Source organism: Micromys minutus (assembly GCF_963924665.1).
Source record: "Micromys minutus genome assembly, chromosome: 5".
NCBI lineage: Eukaryota > Metazoa > Chordata > Mammalia > Rodentia > Muridae > Micromys > Micromys minutus.
This window is the reverse complement of record NC_137974.1, coordinates 57,497,366-57,514,464: the sequence shown is the minus strand read 5'-3', so window position 1 is coordinate 57,514,464 and position 17,099 is coordinate 57,497,366. Positions and strand designations below refer to the sequence as shown.

The following is a 17,099-nucleotide window of genomic DNA, read 5'->3' as shown; positions in this document are numbered from 1 at the left end:
CTCTAAGAGCCACGTTGTCTTTTCCTTAATGAAAGGGTTAACAGCTGGTCACCATTAGCTTACCGTTATGCAATGGAGGAGAAGCAATTACATGTTTGTATAAGTAATGGACTCCCCAGAGGGTTACCTCTGCAGAGAAATTCACAGATGGTGCAGGAAGAGAAAACTTTATAAAAACCCAGTGAGAGTTCCAGACTCTGTCACTTACTCCAGCATGTCCCACAATTCCCTCTGCTCACAAAGCGCTGGGTGAGCCACCGCCTATGGCTTGTCTGAGAAAGCCCCAGGTGAGTTTGCTGTCCTTCGGTGGGAGAGAAGGGACCAGGCCTAACCTCCTGGTGGGCTTGGGGATGTGGACCCAGATGGCCATGGCAGTCCGAGGGCAAGGACCTCGGGGAGCTTCCGAGTTTCCTCCCACAAAACACTATGGGAATGCTTCTGTATCCGGAGAGATTCTGGGAGACTGGCTGTCTTTCTGAGCTAGCCTGTGTGGGAAGTGGCTGTTTCTTCTGGGACTCAACAGACAAGCTCTCGGGAAGCAAAATATGATTTTGGTGGCACCCAGACTACGGTACCCAGATCACCACAGGGCTCAGCTGCTGCTGTCCTGTGCTACTTGGCTCTAACTCTCAGGGGGAGACCAGATTAGAGATGCTGGCACACCCAGCGAACTATGACCCCGCTGTTTAGTTTCCTGAGTCTCTCTGAGCAAGGAATGGCCCAGATGCTGAGCCAGGCATCTATGGAGGGGACCCTCAGGGTTCTGCTGTCACCTCTCAGAAGGGCCAAGATCATGGTGAAAGGTACCCACTCCTAACTATGTTGTCAACAATAACAACTATGTTATTAAGAGATATTAAAAACTGTATTGTATGAAAATCACTTTTGCTAAGTGACTGTCCATCTATTCAACAGCACACATCACAGGACACCCAGTTCTAGCCATTACCTGTTTAAAAAGGCAGAAGCCAGGTCCGACAGTGCACGCCTCTCTGATCCTAGCATTTGGGAGGTGGAAGCCAGAGGATCAGTTCAATGTCACCTTCTACTACATAGCAAGTTCTAAAGCTAGCCTGGGGTATATGAGACCAGTCCTTTTTTTTTTTTTAAATTTATTTATGAGTACACGGTCACTCTCTTCATACACACCAGAACCAGAAGAGGGCATCAGATCCTGTTATAGATGGTTGTGAGCCACCATGTGGTTGCTGGGAATTGAACTCAGGACCTCTGGAAGAGCAGTCAGTGCTCTTAACCACTGACCCATCTCTCCAGCCTCCATAGGTACATTTTTACAATTGTTTGTAACTCCAGCTCCAGGGGATCTGATACCTTTTTTTGGTCTCCATGGGTACCCATACATGTGCAGAAATAATAACTTCAAAAAGTCAAGTCTTAGCTGGGCGGTGATGGTGTATGCTCTTAATCCCAGCACTCAGGAGGCAGAGGCAGGTGGATCCCTTCGTCTGAGGTCAGCCTGGTCTACACAGTGAGTTCCAGGACAGCCTAGGCTACACAGAGAAACCCTGTCTTGAACACCCTGCTCCCAGCAAGCCCCCCAAAGTCAAGTCTCTTTTTTTTCATGCTGGATTTCTAAAGCAATCATTTTCCCAAATAGGTAACTGTAAGCGTCCTTGGAGCAGGGTGCAGGTTATGTGGTTCAGAGAAGATTTAGGATTAACTGCATTGGAAATAGTCTTAGGCTGCCAGAGAGTGACCAGGAAGACCTAGGCCATTCCTCTTGGTAACTTACCAATGCCCAGTAATACTCTGTACCAACCAGGCTCTGACTTATGTGATTGCAATCCCTCCTCGAGCTTGTGCAAACTCACCAACAGCTGTTTCAGCCCAGCTCTAGGCAGGGTCACTGGTAAAGACAGAACCAGGGACTTTCTTCCTTTATAAATACTGAGATGGGGACTTGCTACACCCTAGCACAGAGCTACATCCCCAATCCAGACTTCTTTTTGAGACTGTGTCCACTGTAGCCCAAGTTGGGCTGAAACTTGTGTAGACTAGGCTAGCCTCACACCCAGCCTTTTGCTTTTATTTTTGTTTTTGGTATACAGTCTCACCATGTAACCCTGATTGGCCCGGAATTTGCTATGTAGACTGGAATGGTTTTGAATTTACAGAGATCCGCCAGCCTCCACCTCCTGAGTGTTGAGACTGAAGGCCACGTCACCATTATCTTGGCCCATTTTTCTATTTTCAAAGCAGTAACAGTTGGTGGTTTCTTCTGCTCAGCACCCAGAAAGGCAGGAATCCTGGGAGTTTGTAGTCTCAGCTTAAGAAAGAACCTACAACTTCTTTTGACATGCTTCCAGCTCAAAACTAAGCCACCAAGTAAACCCCAAGTAACCTCAATATGGGCTAATAAGATTAGCTATTGCTCTGCTGGGCAGGCCCCCAGTCCCCCCTCACCCTGGCACCTGTCCTGCTAACCCAGCAGGTTTGCAGCTTAGCGAGGACCAGGGCTTCTCAGCCACTAGTGAAGTGGAGTTCTTGGTGGAAGGTATGAAGTCTATGCATGGGTGGGCTGGACACAGTCCCAGTTTGCTGTGGACATGGTACTGGCCGCGTGATGGAAAGAAACTCAAGGAAATAGAAACCTGGTCCATACAGAACCCTACATAGGAATGCTTGTAATCATAAGATGGTCCCCAACCATCACCCAGGCCGTTAGTTGGTGACTGCACTAAGGTCTGGACACCATTAGCACCCAGAGGCATGTGTGACTCTCAAAGTACTCGACCTTTTAATGCTTTTTAGAGACCCTATCTCATGTATCCCAGGCCTCGAACTGTTTACTTGAGATGACCTTGAAGCCCCGATCTTCCTGCTGCTGCAGCCCACCCGCTGGGATGTAGGTTGTAAATATCACAGCAGCTTTTGTGGTGTTGGGGATGGAACCTAGGGCTTCCCAAATGCTCAGTAACTATGTTCTCCAGCTCTAAAACACACTAGTAGGCACAGGGAGGCACTTAATGTGACTCCAGTCACCTACTGTTCTGGAAGGGGCACAGGACAGGAGTGAGAGCCAGCACTCAGTGCAGGGAGGAGGGGACCAAAAAGGTGCATGAAGGTCATGTTCTGCAGGAATGGGACTGCTTGTTTCCTATTGTGAAACAACTGTGCATTTGCCAAAAATGCAAAAAATTCTGTATCCTTAAAAAGGGTTAATGTCTGTGAAGTATACCTTAGTAAACATTACTAGATAAAGGTAGGGTCAGAGCAGCTGGGTTATGGAGGCACACACCTTTAATCTCGTTTGAGGACAGCCTTGACTAGAGTGAGTTCCAGGACAGCCAAGGTTACACAGGGAAACTGTCTCAAAAAAACCAAACCCAAATCAAAATCAACTAACACACACATACACATGACAGGAGAGAGAGGGAGAGAGGGAGGGAGAGGGAGAGGGAGAGGGAGAGGGAGGGAGGGAGGGAGAGGGAGAGGGAGAGGGAGAGAGAGAGAGAGAGAGAGAGAGAGAGAGAGAGAGAGAGAGAGAGAGAGAGAGAGAGAGAGAGAGAGAGAACACCAGCAGCTGTGAGGTGGCCTAGGAGTTAGCCTTCATGATCAGGAGGTGGGAAGCCCAGTGGAGGACCTGATGTTTGACATTTGCCACAGAGAACTTGATGTCTTGATTCAGCCTGGTAAGAATTCTGAGAACCCAGCAGAATTCCGCTCTGAATAAGTTTCCCTCTTTAACACATCCCCAAAGCCAAGTGTCATTGAGTGTTAAGGGCAAGTACCCGACAGGGAAGCAGGCAAGGCCCAGCCAGAGATGACTCACCGGAGAGTCTCCCACAGACCGGCTCCCTACTGATCCCAGTGGCCCAGCCTCCCAGCTCTCACAGACAAGCAGGAGACTTAATCATCTGAGATAATGTCCCTGCTTTCTGGGAAGGTCAGTGTGGCCTGGCTAGTGGCCATAACTGACACTAATAGTTTAAGCTTCTTAAATTTTAGGCTAATATCCATGTCCCACTTTTGCAGCAAGGTGACACAGGGAGCTCTGCTGGGGCCTTGTGTGTGTGGAACGAAACGCAGAAGACAGACATAACTCAAACAATGTCAACACCTAAAGCATTTATTTGAATATCTTTAAACTTTTTACATATGATACATTCCAAATTTTACAATTGTCCACAGATATTAAAATTATAGCCAATTTATTAAACATATGATTTTCCCTGATATGGAAAGCACGTTATATAAACATTTCTACAATGAAAACATGCGGGACACATGAAAGTAAGATGTGTGGGTAAGAGGAGCAAACATGACATTGCCACAGTGTGAGGGCTGCAGCTCCCTGGGAAGTCACTGCCCAGACCCTGACGTTCCCAGGAGAGAAACACAGGCTCACTCTCTGCTACTCCCAGGCTCCTGTGGAATCAGGCGTGAAGGCAGAAGTGTCAGTACTACCAGTGAAGATGTTTACAGCCCGCTTAGAACAAGCAAGCTGTGCTCATGATTTGTTTCCTTTTGGGTTGGTACCAGGGCTGAACCCAGGACCTCAGTCTTGCTGGGCAAGCCCTCTAGCACTAGGCTCAAGCCTAGAGATGTTCCCATGACTTTACATTTAAGCCTGGTGAATGGAAGGTGAAAAGCCAACAGAAGCTGAATTTAAAATCTAAAGAAACGGCATGTGTCAAAGGTCAAAAGAAGCATCAGTTACATCATCCACAGCCCAGTCCGACTATGTCAAGGGACGGGAGAGCATGGGAGAGTCTAGATGGCCTTCCTGTTGCAAACCCTCAGTTCCTGAACTGTGTCATAGAAGAGTTAACTCCTCACATGACCCTGGAGACAGTGCTATCTGCAGTTCTTTGAGCCTCTGGTCTGGATGTCTGAGCCTGCTGAGAAACCGAGGAACAGATACAGCCGAGTGGAACAGAATGATGTGACGTGAAAGGCTGAGTGAAAGGTTCTTTGAAAAGGTTCTTAGAAAATCTGAAGCCCCTCTTTGTTCCTGGAGACCGGAGTCCGTCCCTTTGCTGAGCCTGTCACCGTGTCCATGTGACACCACTGAACAGATCCGCCCAACGAGGAAATAGGTGTGCAGTGTGCTGGAGCCATAACTGCGGCACCAAGTGGCTATAGTTCTAGAAAGGCACCTCTTAGAATAATACCTAAAAAGGACGGATGTTTGTGTGCAGTCTGAGGAATGTCCTAAATCAGCCAGCAGACAAGCAGCAACCCATCTGATCCAGGAGATGTGGGGCAGGGCAGGCAGGACAGCTTAAAACGCTGGCTTCCGGATGTCGTTTGGTTTGAGACAAGGTTTCCTCAAGTTACCCAGGCTGACCCCAAGCTTGTAACATGGTTGAAGCCAGCCTTGAACTCCTAGCATTCCAAGTGCTGGGGTTACAGGAGCCCCGCACTCAGCTGAAGCCTCTCGTGTCCGCTGCGGTCTGCATGAGGCGGATTGCTTTCTGTTTAGCCTTGGGGCAGAGGCTATAGTCTAAAACCTAGGAGGTCATCTACGTTTCATAAAGCCCTTTAATTGAGTAGAGCTGCTTTCAAAGCCAAGTCTTGACGAAGAAAACCAACCATCTATAGCCATGAAAAGTCAGCTGTTCTCCATGCTAGGCTCTCCTGTTAGATTCCGCAGCCCTCTAGGTCACAGGGAGAAGGAAATCCTGTCTTCAAATTTAACTGTTTTGCTCTGGAGGTGAGGTCCAGTCCCAGAGATGAACTGCATCTTGGCCTTGGGACCAAGGTAGGATGTGCCATCTTGACAGGCCCGAGGGCTCCGTTTGGTCTCTGCTGGACAGCCAGCAAGTTCAACACCATCGGCCATGTGGATTCGCTCAGCCTACTGGCAACCAAAGCAGGCGGCATCCAAAGGACCAGGCTCCGGTCTAGAGAGGCTCTCAGTCCAGGTGACATCTGATCTCAGTCCAGGACACAGCAATAAAATCTGGCAGAAAATGATTTTCATCAGTCTCTGGAGCCAGACTAAAAAAATAAAACTGGGAAGAAAAGCTTAAATAAAGAATTTATTTCAAAATAGATTCAGCTGAACTTATTTCCCGTTGTCTTTCTGGAAATGCCAGCTGTGTCACAGAATTCCAAGTCAAGTTTTTGGTAGAGGAGCGATTATAAATGCTGCCAGTCGATGCCGACCAGAGTCTGGTTGGCCTCCTGCGCGTGTCCAATTTCCTCCGTGATACTGTGCTGCTGCCAGAGCTTCTGGATCTTTCGAAACCGCTCTCGGCATAAATGTAAAGGGTTCCCTCGTCTAGAAAGAGACACAGGTCACTCACAGGTACAGTCCATCCATCCCTCGAGTCCCAACCCCTCCTGCACCAGGAAAGGTACATGGCACTAGCTTCCAACTGTACAGCTTCTGTTCAGTGCATGACCAAACACACGCATGGGCATGTGAGAGCACCCCTCCCACCTCCCACACATGCACACATACACACGAAGGATTGGGAATATGTGTTGAAGAGAGAAGGTAGGTTCTCCAGTGCCACAAAGACTGAGGTCAGGAAACAGGGCCTCTGGCCCAGATCCAAGTTAAGAGGCTAAAACTCTTTATTCTGTGGGTGGTGTGTAAAAAAGGTCATGGGGCATAGGACGGGGTGGAAGGATGACAAGAGAAGACAGGGGCTGTCACCTAGAAGCCTCCTGCAGCCACTGGGCCCCAAGTTACTGAGTGCAGGCTTTGCTGGTCCCCAGGTGGCCCAGGAGCCACCCATCTGCTTCTAGTTTGGAGTCAAGGACCTTCTTGTAGGCTCTCACTCCTTAGGCTACAGGATGAACTGCCAGCAGGTGGCATATGGCCCAACCTTGGCTATTCAAATCTGGGAAGTCACATCTGCTTTAACTCTTTTATTCCCTGGGGGCAAGAAGTTTTGGAGTAGGGCTCTCTGAGTGGAAAGCAGAGGTTCCTCAAGGGCAGCTGCATCTCCATCAGTGTGACTCTCTTCTCCATTCATATTTATGGGCAGTTACATCTGGACCTGTGGGGCTGATGATGGGGATGCTATGTGGCAACTCAAAGTGGTGACAAACAGAACTGAGCTGCAGGCTCATGTTTTTCTTGTATGTGTCCCATGTTCCTCATGGCGGTCTCTTAGTTTGTATTTATTCTCTCTCTTCTTTGCCACACATGCGGCAGTTGGAGGACACTCTCTGGAGTCACTTTCTCCCCCACTCTCTATGGGAGTCCATGATTGAACTGTCACTAGGTTCCTGCAGCCTCTGCCACGCTAAACTGTTGCCAGCCCTTTTGTTTATTATTAAACCTAAAAGCGTATTCTCCACGCCTGCTTGTGTATGCACGGGCACATGCCATGCTTGGCCTGTGGAGCCAGAGGCCAGTGCTGAGGGGCTTCCTGTCTCCTTCCACCTCACCTCCTGGACAGGGCCTTTTCACCGAGCCCAGATGGGGTGGCCTGTGTGTGCCTTCAGCACTAGGGTGACAGAGTGTGGGGACCCGAGTACAAGCCCTCAGGCTTTGGAGACAAGCACTTCACACACTGAGTCATCTCCTCAAGACATATTAAAAGAATCAGTTTTGTTTACAAGTGAGTGGTCATGCGCGTGTGTGGGCGTGCTCACGCCTGTGTGCATATGCAGGCAGAAGCCAGAAGTCATTCTCAGGTGTCTTTCTCCTTGCCAGTGTGTTCCTGAGATAGGGTCTCTTGCTTTCTGTCTGAGCTCACTGACTTGGTGAGGCTGGGGAATACCTCCGTCTCCCCATCTCCACCTCCTCAGCACGGGGGTCACAAATGTGCAGCACCACACTCATGGGTTTACACGTCCTGGGGTGAGACCTGGGTCCTCATGCCTGCATGACAAGCACTTTAGCAATGAAGCCCTCTCCCCACCCATCCCTGGCTTTCCCAAGGTGGGAAATGAGCAGCAAAGCAGGACCCAGGTGCCCTCCTTGAAAATGAGAGTCCACCGGTAACAAGCCACCTCCAGCAGAACCCACACCCAGGACTTCAGGCTCATCACGCTCTCTGTGAAGGGCTTTGAGGCTCAAGTCAGTCTTCCTAGTCCCCAGGGTCCTTACCTGAGTCCCTGGTCAGTCTCCCCGTAGTCATCAAGGTAAGGAGGGGAATAAAAACATCCTTTGGTTTTGCCAGCTAAAAATAGCACCTGACATTCCCGCACTCTGTGGAGAGAGCATCATTGTGCACTTAGCAGGGCGTTAATTTAACTCAAAGAGAAAGGGTCTTTCCCTTTGTAAGAAAATAAATGCATGAGAGCCTAGGAGACAAGAGACGCCTGAGAGCAGCAAGGTATCTGCCCAAGTCTGGTGCAGGATATTTGATCACAATGTGAACACTGAGACTGTGTTACTGAAAAAAAACTGTTTCTAGTTGTGGTGCAGCTCAATTTTAGCACACACCTTTAACCCCTCTGGCTGGAATACAGACTTGCTTTAGTATACACCTTTAATCCCATAGTTTGTAGAAGGAAACTCTGTGTTTGAAAGTGATAATCAGAGAAAGACAGACAGAACAGGATATGCCCAGCTCCCTCAAGGAAAGAGAAGCTACTCAAGGGAGCAGTGCAGAGCAGAGGCAAGAGGGTTCCAGAGACAGGATGAAGAAAAAACAAACCAGACACAGGTGAAGACAGAAGGAGCCAGAAGATTAGGACAGACTGACAAAGATAGAATGAGGTCAAGCAAAGCAATTCAGAAGCCAAGAGAAGCCAGACTGAGTGGATCAGGGGGGAGAGGAGTTTGAGTCAGAGCAGCTGAGTTGACCAGCCAGTCAGACTCAGAAAGAACTAGAAAAGGGTGAGCTAATTCAGCAGGAAGTCTCAGAGGCTGAAAACACTGTAGGCCTAGATTAGACTGTATGGGGCCAGAAGCTCGTAGGACGAGAGCTGGTGTAGCTGATGAAGGCAGTAAGCCTGAGGATGAGAGACTTACTCGTCCTGACAGGGGCCTCTACCTGGACTGGGGGGACAGAGGGACAGGGCCCCACATTTAAAGAAGCACAATGGGGAACTGAGTTGGCAGCTGGGAGCTGGCAGCAGCCATATGGATATGAGAGAGCCTGGCCCGCTGTAGTTGGAACTCAGTGGCACAGGGGCTTCCAAAGCCCCTGCAGTGCTCCCGGAACAAGCCGGCCGGCCTTACCTCAGGAAGATGCCAGCCCCGGAGCCGCAGGAGTAGGTGTGCGCTGTGCAGGCTCCGACGTCCTCGCCCTCTAGCTCAGCTTGGCAGCAGTAACTCTGAGAACAGAGAAGACTCCCACACACGAGGCACAGGGTAGGGGCTCTGCTCTTGTCACCACCTGATTTGGGGCACCTGGAAGACAAAGACAATACCCAGTCCTGCTAGGAAGGGACAGGTAGGGAGCACCCTGTCAGGATTAACTATCCTGTGACGGGACACTGGGACACACTAAAGAAAACCACAGACCAGAAACATCCATGGGAGCAACATCTGGGGGACAGGCACATGGGAGCACCGTTCAAACAACAGGAAATACTACAGGGCAGGGAACAGTGACGTCTGCAGTCACAACGTGAAGTACTGTAGACACACACAGCCACTGAAACAGAGTGAAGCTGTATGAGTGACAGTGGTTGTTGCCTAGGAACAGAAGCCCATGTTAGCTTCTTAGACACACAGGGGAGGGGGAGCGAAGAAACTTCAAACTAGAGATTGCTTTCTTGATGGCTATTAATGATGGGCAGGTGGGCCAGGGCTTTATAAGAAAGCAGACTGAGCAAACCAGTAAGCAGCATCCTTCCATTCGTCCCTGGCCTCTGCTTCAGTTTCAGCTCCAGTTCCTGCTCTGAGCCCCAGCTCTGACCTCCCTCGGTGACAAACTGTAACCTGTGATCAGGTTAACCCTTTCTGTTCCCCAAGTTGCTCTGGTCAGTGCTTTATCACATCAACAGAGTGAATTTGGGCAGGGACTTAGCACAGCACTTGGAATGATGTGTCCAGGGTAAGGAGGGAGGTGCAGAGGAGATACCCAAGCTTCAGTGTCAGAGCAATGCTCGACTTATGAGAGTTTTCTTCATGCTGCTTGTGCACTAAGTGCTTAAAAATTCATTAATAATCACAAACGAAGGGCTGGAGGGATGGCTCAGCAGTTAAGAGAATGGCTGCTCTTCCAGAGGTCCTGAGTTCAATTCCCAGCACCCACATGGTGGCTCACAACCATCTGTGATGGGGTTAGTGCCCTCTTCTGGCACACAGGTACACATTCAGATAGAGCACTCATATATGTATAAACCTTTACATGGCAAGTGACACCTTTCCTAACCATGTCTGGAAAGGACCGCTGACTTCTCTTCCCCAATGACAACAAAGAGCACCCCAAGCCGTCTGATGGTCTGCAGAAGACCTGGGGACAGGGCACTAAGACAGTAACTTACGAGAAATTGGATGCCTGGTTAATGAGGCTGCTGTAATCTTCTGGAAGGTCTATCAGTTTGTTGGCTCCTCTGGGGTAGCTGTGATGACAGAAGTGAAGAGCGCTCAGTGAACACGGCTATGTTATGACAGGAGGCTAGCGCTTGGCTTAGTCAAACAGAGCAGAGGGAGCTGAACGGAGCGACCGAAGGCCTGGAACAGTGTGGGCCAGAGGTGTGGGTGCTGTGCGCCATCAGCAGGCCTGGGTCAGGGACATGGCTCCCTTCCTTGTAACCTATGGTGGCTTGGAGAACTAGGGCCTGCACTGCAGGCTCTCACTGCTGGACAAAAGTAGTGCCTGAGTCGATTTCTGGTTATGGTGGAGATAAACCTGAAAGGCCATTACCAGATAACTATCTGAACAACCTAAGATTATGTTCTAGCTGGAGGCTTCCTGGTAAAGAACAGGACACAACACTGTCTTCCCTAAATTAATCCAAATGCCTGTCAGTCTCCTGAGCAAGAAAGTGGCTCCCCGGGCAAGTTTTCTGTTGCAGAGACTTTAGAAATGGAATAAAGTCCTCCTATAATGACTGTCCCTCTTGAGGGTTCAGTGACTGTGTCCATCGTTCACGGTGAGACAGCTCAGCAGACACAAGTGCTTGGTGGAAGGAGAGAACTAATACCTGCAGACTGACCTCTGACCCCACACAGGTGTGACAGCCTGCACCAACATCCATACGCAAATAAGAATGTTAGAAAACAAAACTAAAACTAAAAACCAATCGACCAAACAAAACCCCAGCAAACCAATTCTGTCTTCTACACACCACTGTGTCTTGTTGGGAGCTGAGGGTGGGACTGATGTGCTCAGAATGAGGTTAACAGAGATGCCTTTAGTCTTAGCCCATTTAAGCAAATGTTTGGTGGCTTTAGGAAGGAGCAGCAGCCCACTGATACAACTTCAGGACTGACATCAGAGGGTGTGTACTTACTAGGGCTGATCTGAAGGCCCTCTAAGAATACAACCATTTTCTCACAATCAGCTACACTGGTTCTGTGACTCAAGAAACTCAGAAAGACAAATTCAAATCCAGTCAGTACTTCAGAGCTTCTTTCTCAGTGTGAGCCACTGCTACCCCTGTGTCTGTTCAGCACAGGAAACACTGTGTGGGTATCCACGCTCTAGCAACTGAAAGCAAAGTCTGGCCTCCCTTGTGGGGTACTCTGGACAGCACTAGCTGGTCATCATCCACTGCAGTTTACAGGGAGCACACGCTACAACTCCAACTTCAGAGAAGCACAGTGCCAGGAGTGGCGACTGTTCTCAGAGCTTGCCAATGACTACAATGAGCACTTCAAGTTAAGAAGCACGTGCCCTGTCCCACAGGCCTAAGACTACTAGCTAAAGTGGGGTGGGTGACAGGCGACCATTTACAAATGTGAAACCTTCACAAGGTTCAAACTCCTCCCAGCAGGCACTCTCAGTTCTGGATATGTACACGAAAGCTCATCTATGAAGTCTCCTAACATGGTGGTATAGCCTCAAGAAGCAGCAGACTTGAGCAACGAGACACCTGTGTGATCCAGAGGAACGTTCTACACAACCAGTGTGTATGAATGAAAATGGCCCCACATAGGTTCAAAGGGCATGGCACTATTAGTAGGTGTGGCTGGTTGGAGAAAGTGCTTCATTAGTGTGAGCTCTGAGGTTTCAAGCCAGGATCACTCTCTTCCTGGTGCCTGTGGATCCAGAACTCTCAGTAACCTCTCCTGCACCATGTCTGCCTGCAAGTTGCCATGTTTCCTGCCATGAGGATAATGAACAAAACCTCTGAACTGTAAGCCAGCCCCAGTGAAACGTTTCCTTTATAAGGTCATGCTATCTCTTCAGAGCAGTAGAAGCCCTAACTAAGGCACAGTGTTCAACCATCTCAGACACAGCTGAAATAAATGGGAAAAGAACTGGTCTTGACTGGATAGTCAGTAGGGGATGCTGTGGTAGTCAGGTATCTCCTCCCAGCTGACATGGAGCAGGGACACAGGTAAGAAGCTCATGGATAGCTGGGTCTGTGCATTGTCGAGGTGTGAACACTCCTTCAGGAAAGAGGTGGGACAGGCAGAGGCAGCACCTGAGACCCAGCCTGTTTCCTCTGGCTCTAAGCAGCCTTTGGTCTTGGGGGCAGGGAGCCTGAGTATACAAGGTTCTCTGGGGTTCCTGAACGGCCACCCCCACTCTTCCAGTGAGTAGCCACTAAGCCACATCCTGCACGTGACAAGTGACTCCTAACTCACCAACTGGAGCTGTCTCCTCTGCTCAGGAGACGCCCGGCTCATGGAAGCTCATTCTACCATTCCTGATATTTGATTCTCTGAAACTCTTCATAATGGAAGAGGATAAGAAGAGATAAAGAGAAAAACAGCTAACAAGACCCAGTATGAAGACCTACAGTTCTAAAAGCAATTTCCCTCTAACACAGCTAACGTGGCTTTCTCTTCTCTATAAGGATGCAGGGTACTTTGTTCTTGTCGGATGCCTGGCAGGGGGCTGAAGTGTGAGGCACACTATCTTCTGGAATCTGGGTGGTCAAGGGCCACAGCTCCAAAGAAACATGGCCTTCACACTCCATGTGGCTTCTTACTACCCACCACGAACACCCAAGTTCCTCTAACTCACCTTATTGCTCCTCTCTCGCCATTCAGATACCTTTTAACTTCACTGTGCTGGCACCAACTTTAAGGCAAACAGAGGAGGAGAAGTTATTTTTATTTTGTGAGACAGCTGGCCCCTGACTCAGCCTTCTGTCTCAGCCTCCTGAGTGCTAGGATCCCTGGATTTTCCAACATTTACCAGTTCTCTGACATAAGTACATTCCAACCCGTCTTCAGGTCGTCTTCAGGTCGTTCTCACCTGGACCACACACTTTTCCTTACAGCCCCTCCTCCTCTTCTCCATGGACCACTCACATTTCCTTACAGCCCCTCCTCCTCTTCTCCATGGACCACTCACATTTCCTTACAGGCCCTCATCCTCTTCTCCACAAACACTGCTAAGTTGGCAGCAATCTCACCCCAAAGCCAAATCCTTAGCTAGACACTCATTCTTTTTTCTTTTCTTTTCTTTCTTATAACTTGAATGATATGCTGAAGTCTATCAAGTTCAGAAGTGAAAAATTTTGAAATGTGGAAGACTAAGCTTTATTTTCTAAATCATTCTAAATAATGCAGAAAAATGTCCAGACATTACCTTTCAATCAGAGAGTTTATGATGTCACTGTTTTCTTGAAAAAGGAGAATGAGGTTGGTTGGTAGGGAAAGGTAGTTACATAAGTGTTCAAAATGGCTTGTTCCAGAAGCTGCAAATGGGAAGGAAAAGAGGCATAAACACCCAGTCTTACGTCCCCACAGAAGCAAGAGCGAGCGGACTTCTCTCTCTCTCTCTCTCTCTCTCTCTCTCTCTCTCTCTCTCTCTCTCTCTCTCTCTCTCTCTCAGACAGATCTCACTACATATCCTTCGCTACCCTGGAACTAACTCTAGACCAGGTTGGCCTCAAACTCAGAGATCTGCCTGCCTCTGCCTCCCATGTGCTCAGTTTAAAGGCGTTCACCACCACAGCCAGCCTCTTTTTTAAGTAAGGCAAAATTAAATATGCTATGTATGCAACTTGTAAGAGGTCCCTGGTAGAATATGACTCCATGAGCAGGATGGTATCAGATGACCTTTAAACCAGTTAAAGTCCTTGTGACTCAGCCTGGGCCTTTGTAAAACATGCAAACCTACAGTTTACATCCTGGGCTGAGTGTGAGCCTAGAATAACAAAAACAGTCCCGTAGGTGCTCAGGACAGGACAGGGCAGTACAGAGGTCAGGTGGCTCTGCACTAGAGATGGACTCACACTGGTCCCCACTGTTAATGCTGAAGGCAGAACGCTGATGCTAGTCAAGCAGTCTTTAGGAGATGCTGTGCCCAGGCCTCCTATGACCAGTGCTAGCACAAGCAGGGATGAGACAGAACCATGGCCCTCACACTACTCTCCTCAACAGAGTTGGGAAAGACAGGGGAGTACGGAGGAGCAACCCATAACTGCCACTGAAGAAGAGACAATGCCATGATGCCAATGGAATTTCCTGTGCTACAGAGAGAACTGACTCGCAAAGTTGTCCTCTGACATCTCTGTGTACACACACACACACACACACACACACACACACAAAGTTGTTTTTTTTAAAAAGAAGTTCTAATATTGTTAGTTTTTGTTGTTTTAAATCTGAGGGAGTGGGGCTGCAGAGATGGCTCCATGGTTAAGAGGAGCCATTTGTTGCCCTAGCAGAGGGACCATGTTCAATTCTTGGCACCCATATGGTGCCTCACAACCATCTATAACTATAACCCCAGTGTTAGGGGTTCTGACAGGCACTCGTGGTACATATAGATGCATGCCAGAAAAAAAAAATAAATTAAATAAATCTAAAAACGATTAAGAAATCCGAGGAACCTAGATTTTGGGTAATATATAAAGTGAGCCTTGCTTCTGAGTAATATGTACATAAGGGGACAGAGCAGATACTCCTGAGACCCCAAGTGCTGTGAACATACACCGTTCTCTCAGGCACAACACACATGCACAGATGCACATGGGCACTCAACAGGGTGTGCTGCCACAGCCAGGCCCTAGGCTCTCATTAGTTCATCACGTGCACATGTTTGTTGTTTCCCGGGGCGTGACCCGAGGCCTGAGCACATGAGGCAAGCTCTGCACCAGCCATTCCCGTTCCTAACTCACCTCCTTTATTCTACCTATTGTTGTGGTTATTATTGTTACTATTTTTGAGGCAGCATTTACCAGTGTAGCAATGGCTGATCTGGAACTATGATGTGGACTACAATATCCCTGCCTCCCAGGGGCATTAGATTACAGGCATGTGCCATCAAACCCAGCCTCATCTTTACTCTAAGTAGCTGGAGTGGATGATTACAAACATTTCCCACACTTTGGAAGAAATGGGAAGTTACCTTGAAGGTCTGGTGGGGCAGGGACTCCATTCAGATAGTGGAAGAACAAAGCAGAACACTTGAGGAAAGGCATGATGCCAGCCCGGACGCTGCTCCACAGGTGCCAGCCAGAGGGCGCTCCTGCCAAGGCACTGAGGAAGAAACACGTGTCTTAGGAAAAACGAGGGAAGTCCACTGTGGTAAAGCACAGTCTGAAAACCAAAGGCTGACATTGGGAATTGCTGATGCTATGGTCAGGAGGTGTGGGTCAAAGGCTGGAAACAGCCTTAAGTATTAAGGGACGTCGAGAATACACAGAGATAGAGCCTCCAATGATAAATCAGGATTTACAAAAGTAATATAGCTACATATGCAGAAAAATTAGAAAATGAAAACCCAAACCAGGTGTGGTGACACATGACCCCCAGCACTTGGGAGGAAAAGGCAGGCAGATCTCTGTGAGTTCAAGGCCAGCCAGGGCAACATGTGGAGGATTCATCTTAAAACAAAACAGAAAACCAAAACGCAGCAGTTATTCCAGAATCCTACACCACTGTGACTTCTTCAGGTATACCGCTTCCATGCTAATTTGTTTCAGGCAGCTCTAGCTAAAGGAAGTTTAAAACTACCATGTTACCTACAACACAGCACATGCCATAATTTTTAACCCATCCATTGCATTTCAGAATGGATCACAACTGATGTCAAACTATGCCCCCCACAAACATCTGGATCACTTTTAGTTCTTTGCAGGCATAAAAACACCAGCATGTATCTGTCAACCTCTGTAAGCTGTTCTGTGTTTTAGATTATTCATTAGTGCAGATTCTCAGATGGGATAACTCCATCAAAGGACGTTTTAAGAACAAATATGTGTGCACTCAGAGGCCGGGAGAGGATGCTGGGTACCTGTTCTCCATCATTCTACATTCATTTCTTTGGGGCATAGTCTCTCACTGAGCTGGAGGCCAGCAAGCCCCAGTGACCTCCAGCCTCCACTACACCCAGGGCTTTTTACACTGGTGCTGGGATTCAAACTGAGGCCACCATGTTGGTACAGCAAGCACATTCCTCCACTGGCTCCAAGTCTCCAGCCCTGGACAAACATTCTCCTGACTTCTTGCTAAACATTGTTCAGATCTAAGCAGGACTCCTACTCTAAGGCACAGTGACACTGGTGCACTGCTCTAAGGACCGAATGTAATCTGTCACCCCTGGACAGCACCTTGGAAATACACTATGCTAATCTGATTGCTGGTAAAACAACATGTTTTAGAAAAGCAACTTCAGAGTGCATCTGAGCAAATGAAGGCCTCACGGCATGCCAAATGTGGTCAGCTCCAGACACTGCCATCTTCCTCTCAGGGACATCAGCTGTATCAGGTATGTGAGCAATCACTCCCACAGGTTCTTCTTAACACACCATACACAGCAATTTCCCCTAATTAACAAATCACCCCTTTCTCTCGATCATTCCTATTAACTCCTACTGGCATGTGGGAAGTGCCAGCCATGAAAGATTAGGGTCTCACCTTCCAGTGTACTGGTGAAGTGTTTTGTGCAAAGAAAGAATGGCCAGTTCTTCCTCCCCAGTGGGATTCCCTTGATCCATGCCATTCTCTTCTGAAAGACAAGGAAATACTTGTGGTCTCCATTGCTATTATGTGGCTGAAAGGGCTGATAAGTGCACCACCCAAGCACCCAAACATACCCACACACTCACATGTAACAGGAAATATAAGTACATAGGCTTTCCATTCTCAA

At 48.5% G+C, this 17,099-nt stretch overlaps 1 protein-coding gene across 2 annotated transcripts in view; it reads right to left on the bottom strand.

Moving 5' to 3' along the window:
* Positions 1-4,103: 4,103 nt before the first annotated feature.
* Positions 4,104-17,099, bottom strand: part of UBR2 (ubiquitin protein ligase E3 component n-recognin 2) — a 77,233-nt gene continuing 64,237 nt past the window's right edge. For both annotated transcript variants that reach the window (XM_080916802.1, XM_080916801.1), the window contains exons 40-47: positions 16,868-16,958; positions 15,357-15,487; positions 13,590-13,698; positions 13,020-13,076; positions 10,366-10,443; positions 9,113-9,283; positions 8,033-8,134; positions 4,104-6,247 (exon numbers count right to left, since the gene is read on the bottom strand). In XM_080916802.1, the coding sequence (XP_080772928.1) occupies positions 6,106-6,247; positions 8,033-8,134; positions 9,113-9,283; positions 10,366-10,443; positions 13,020-13,076; positions 13,590-13,698; positions 15,357-15,487; positions 16,868-16,958 (881 nt within the window). In that variant the 3' untranslated portion in view covers positions 4,104-6,105. The remainder of the gene's footprint in view (positions 6,248-8,032; positions 8,135-9,112; positions 9,284-10,365; positions 10,444-13,019; positions 13,077-13,589; positions 13,699-15,356; positions 15,488-16,867; positions 16,959-17,099) is intronic.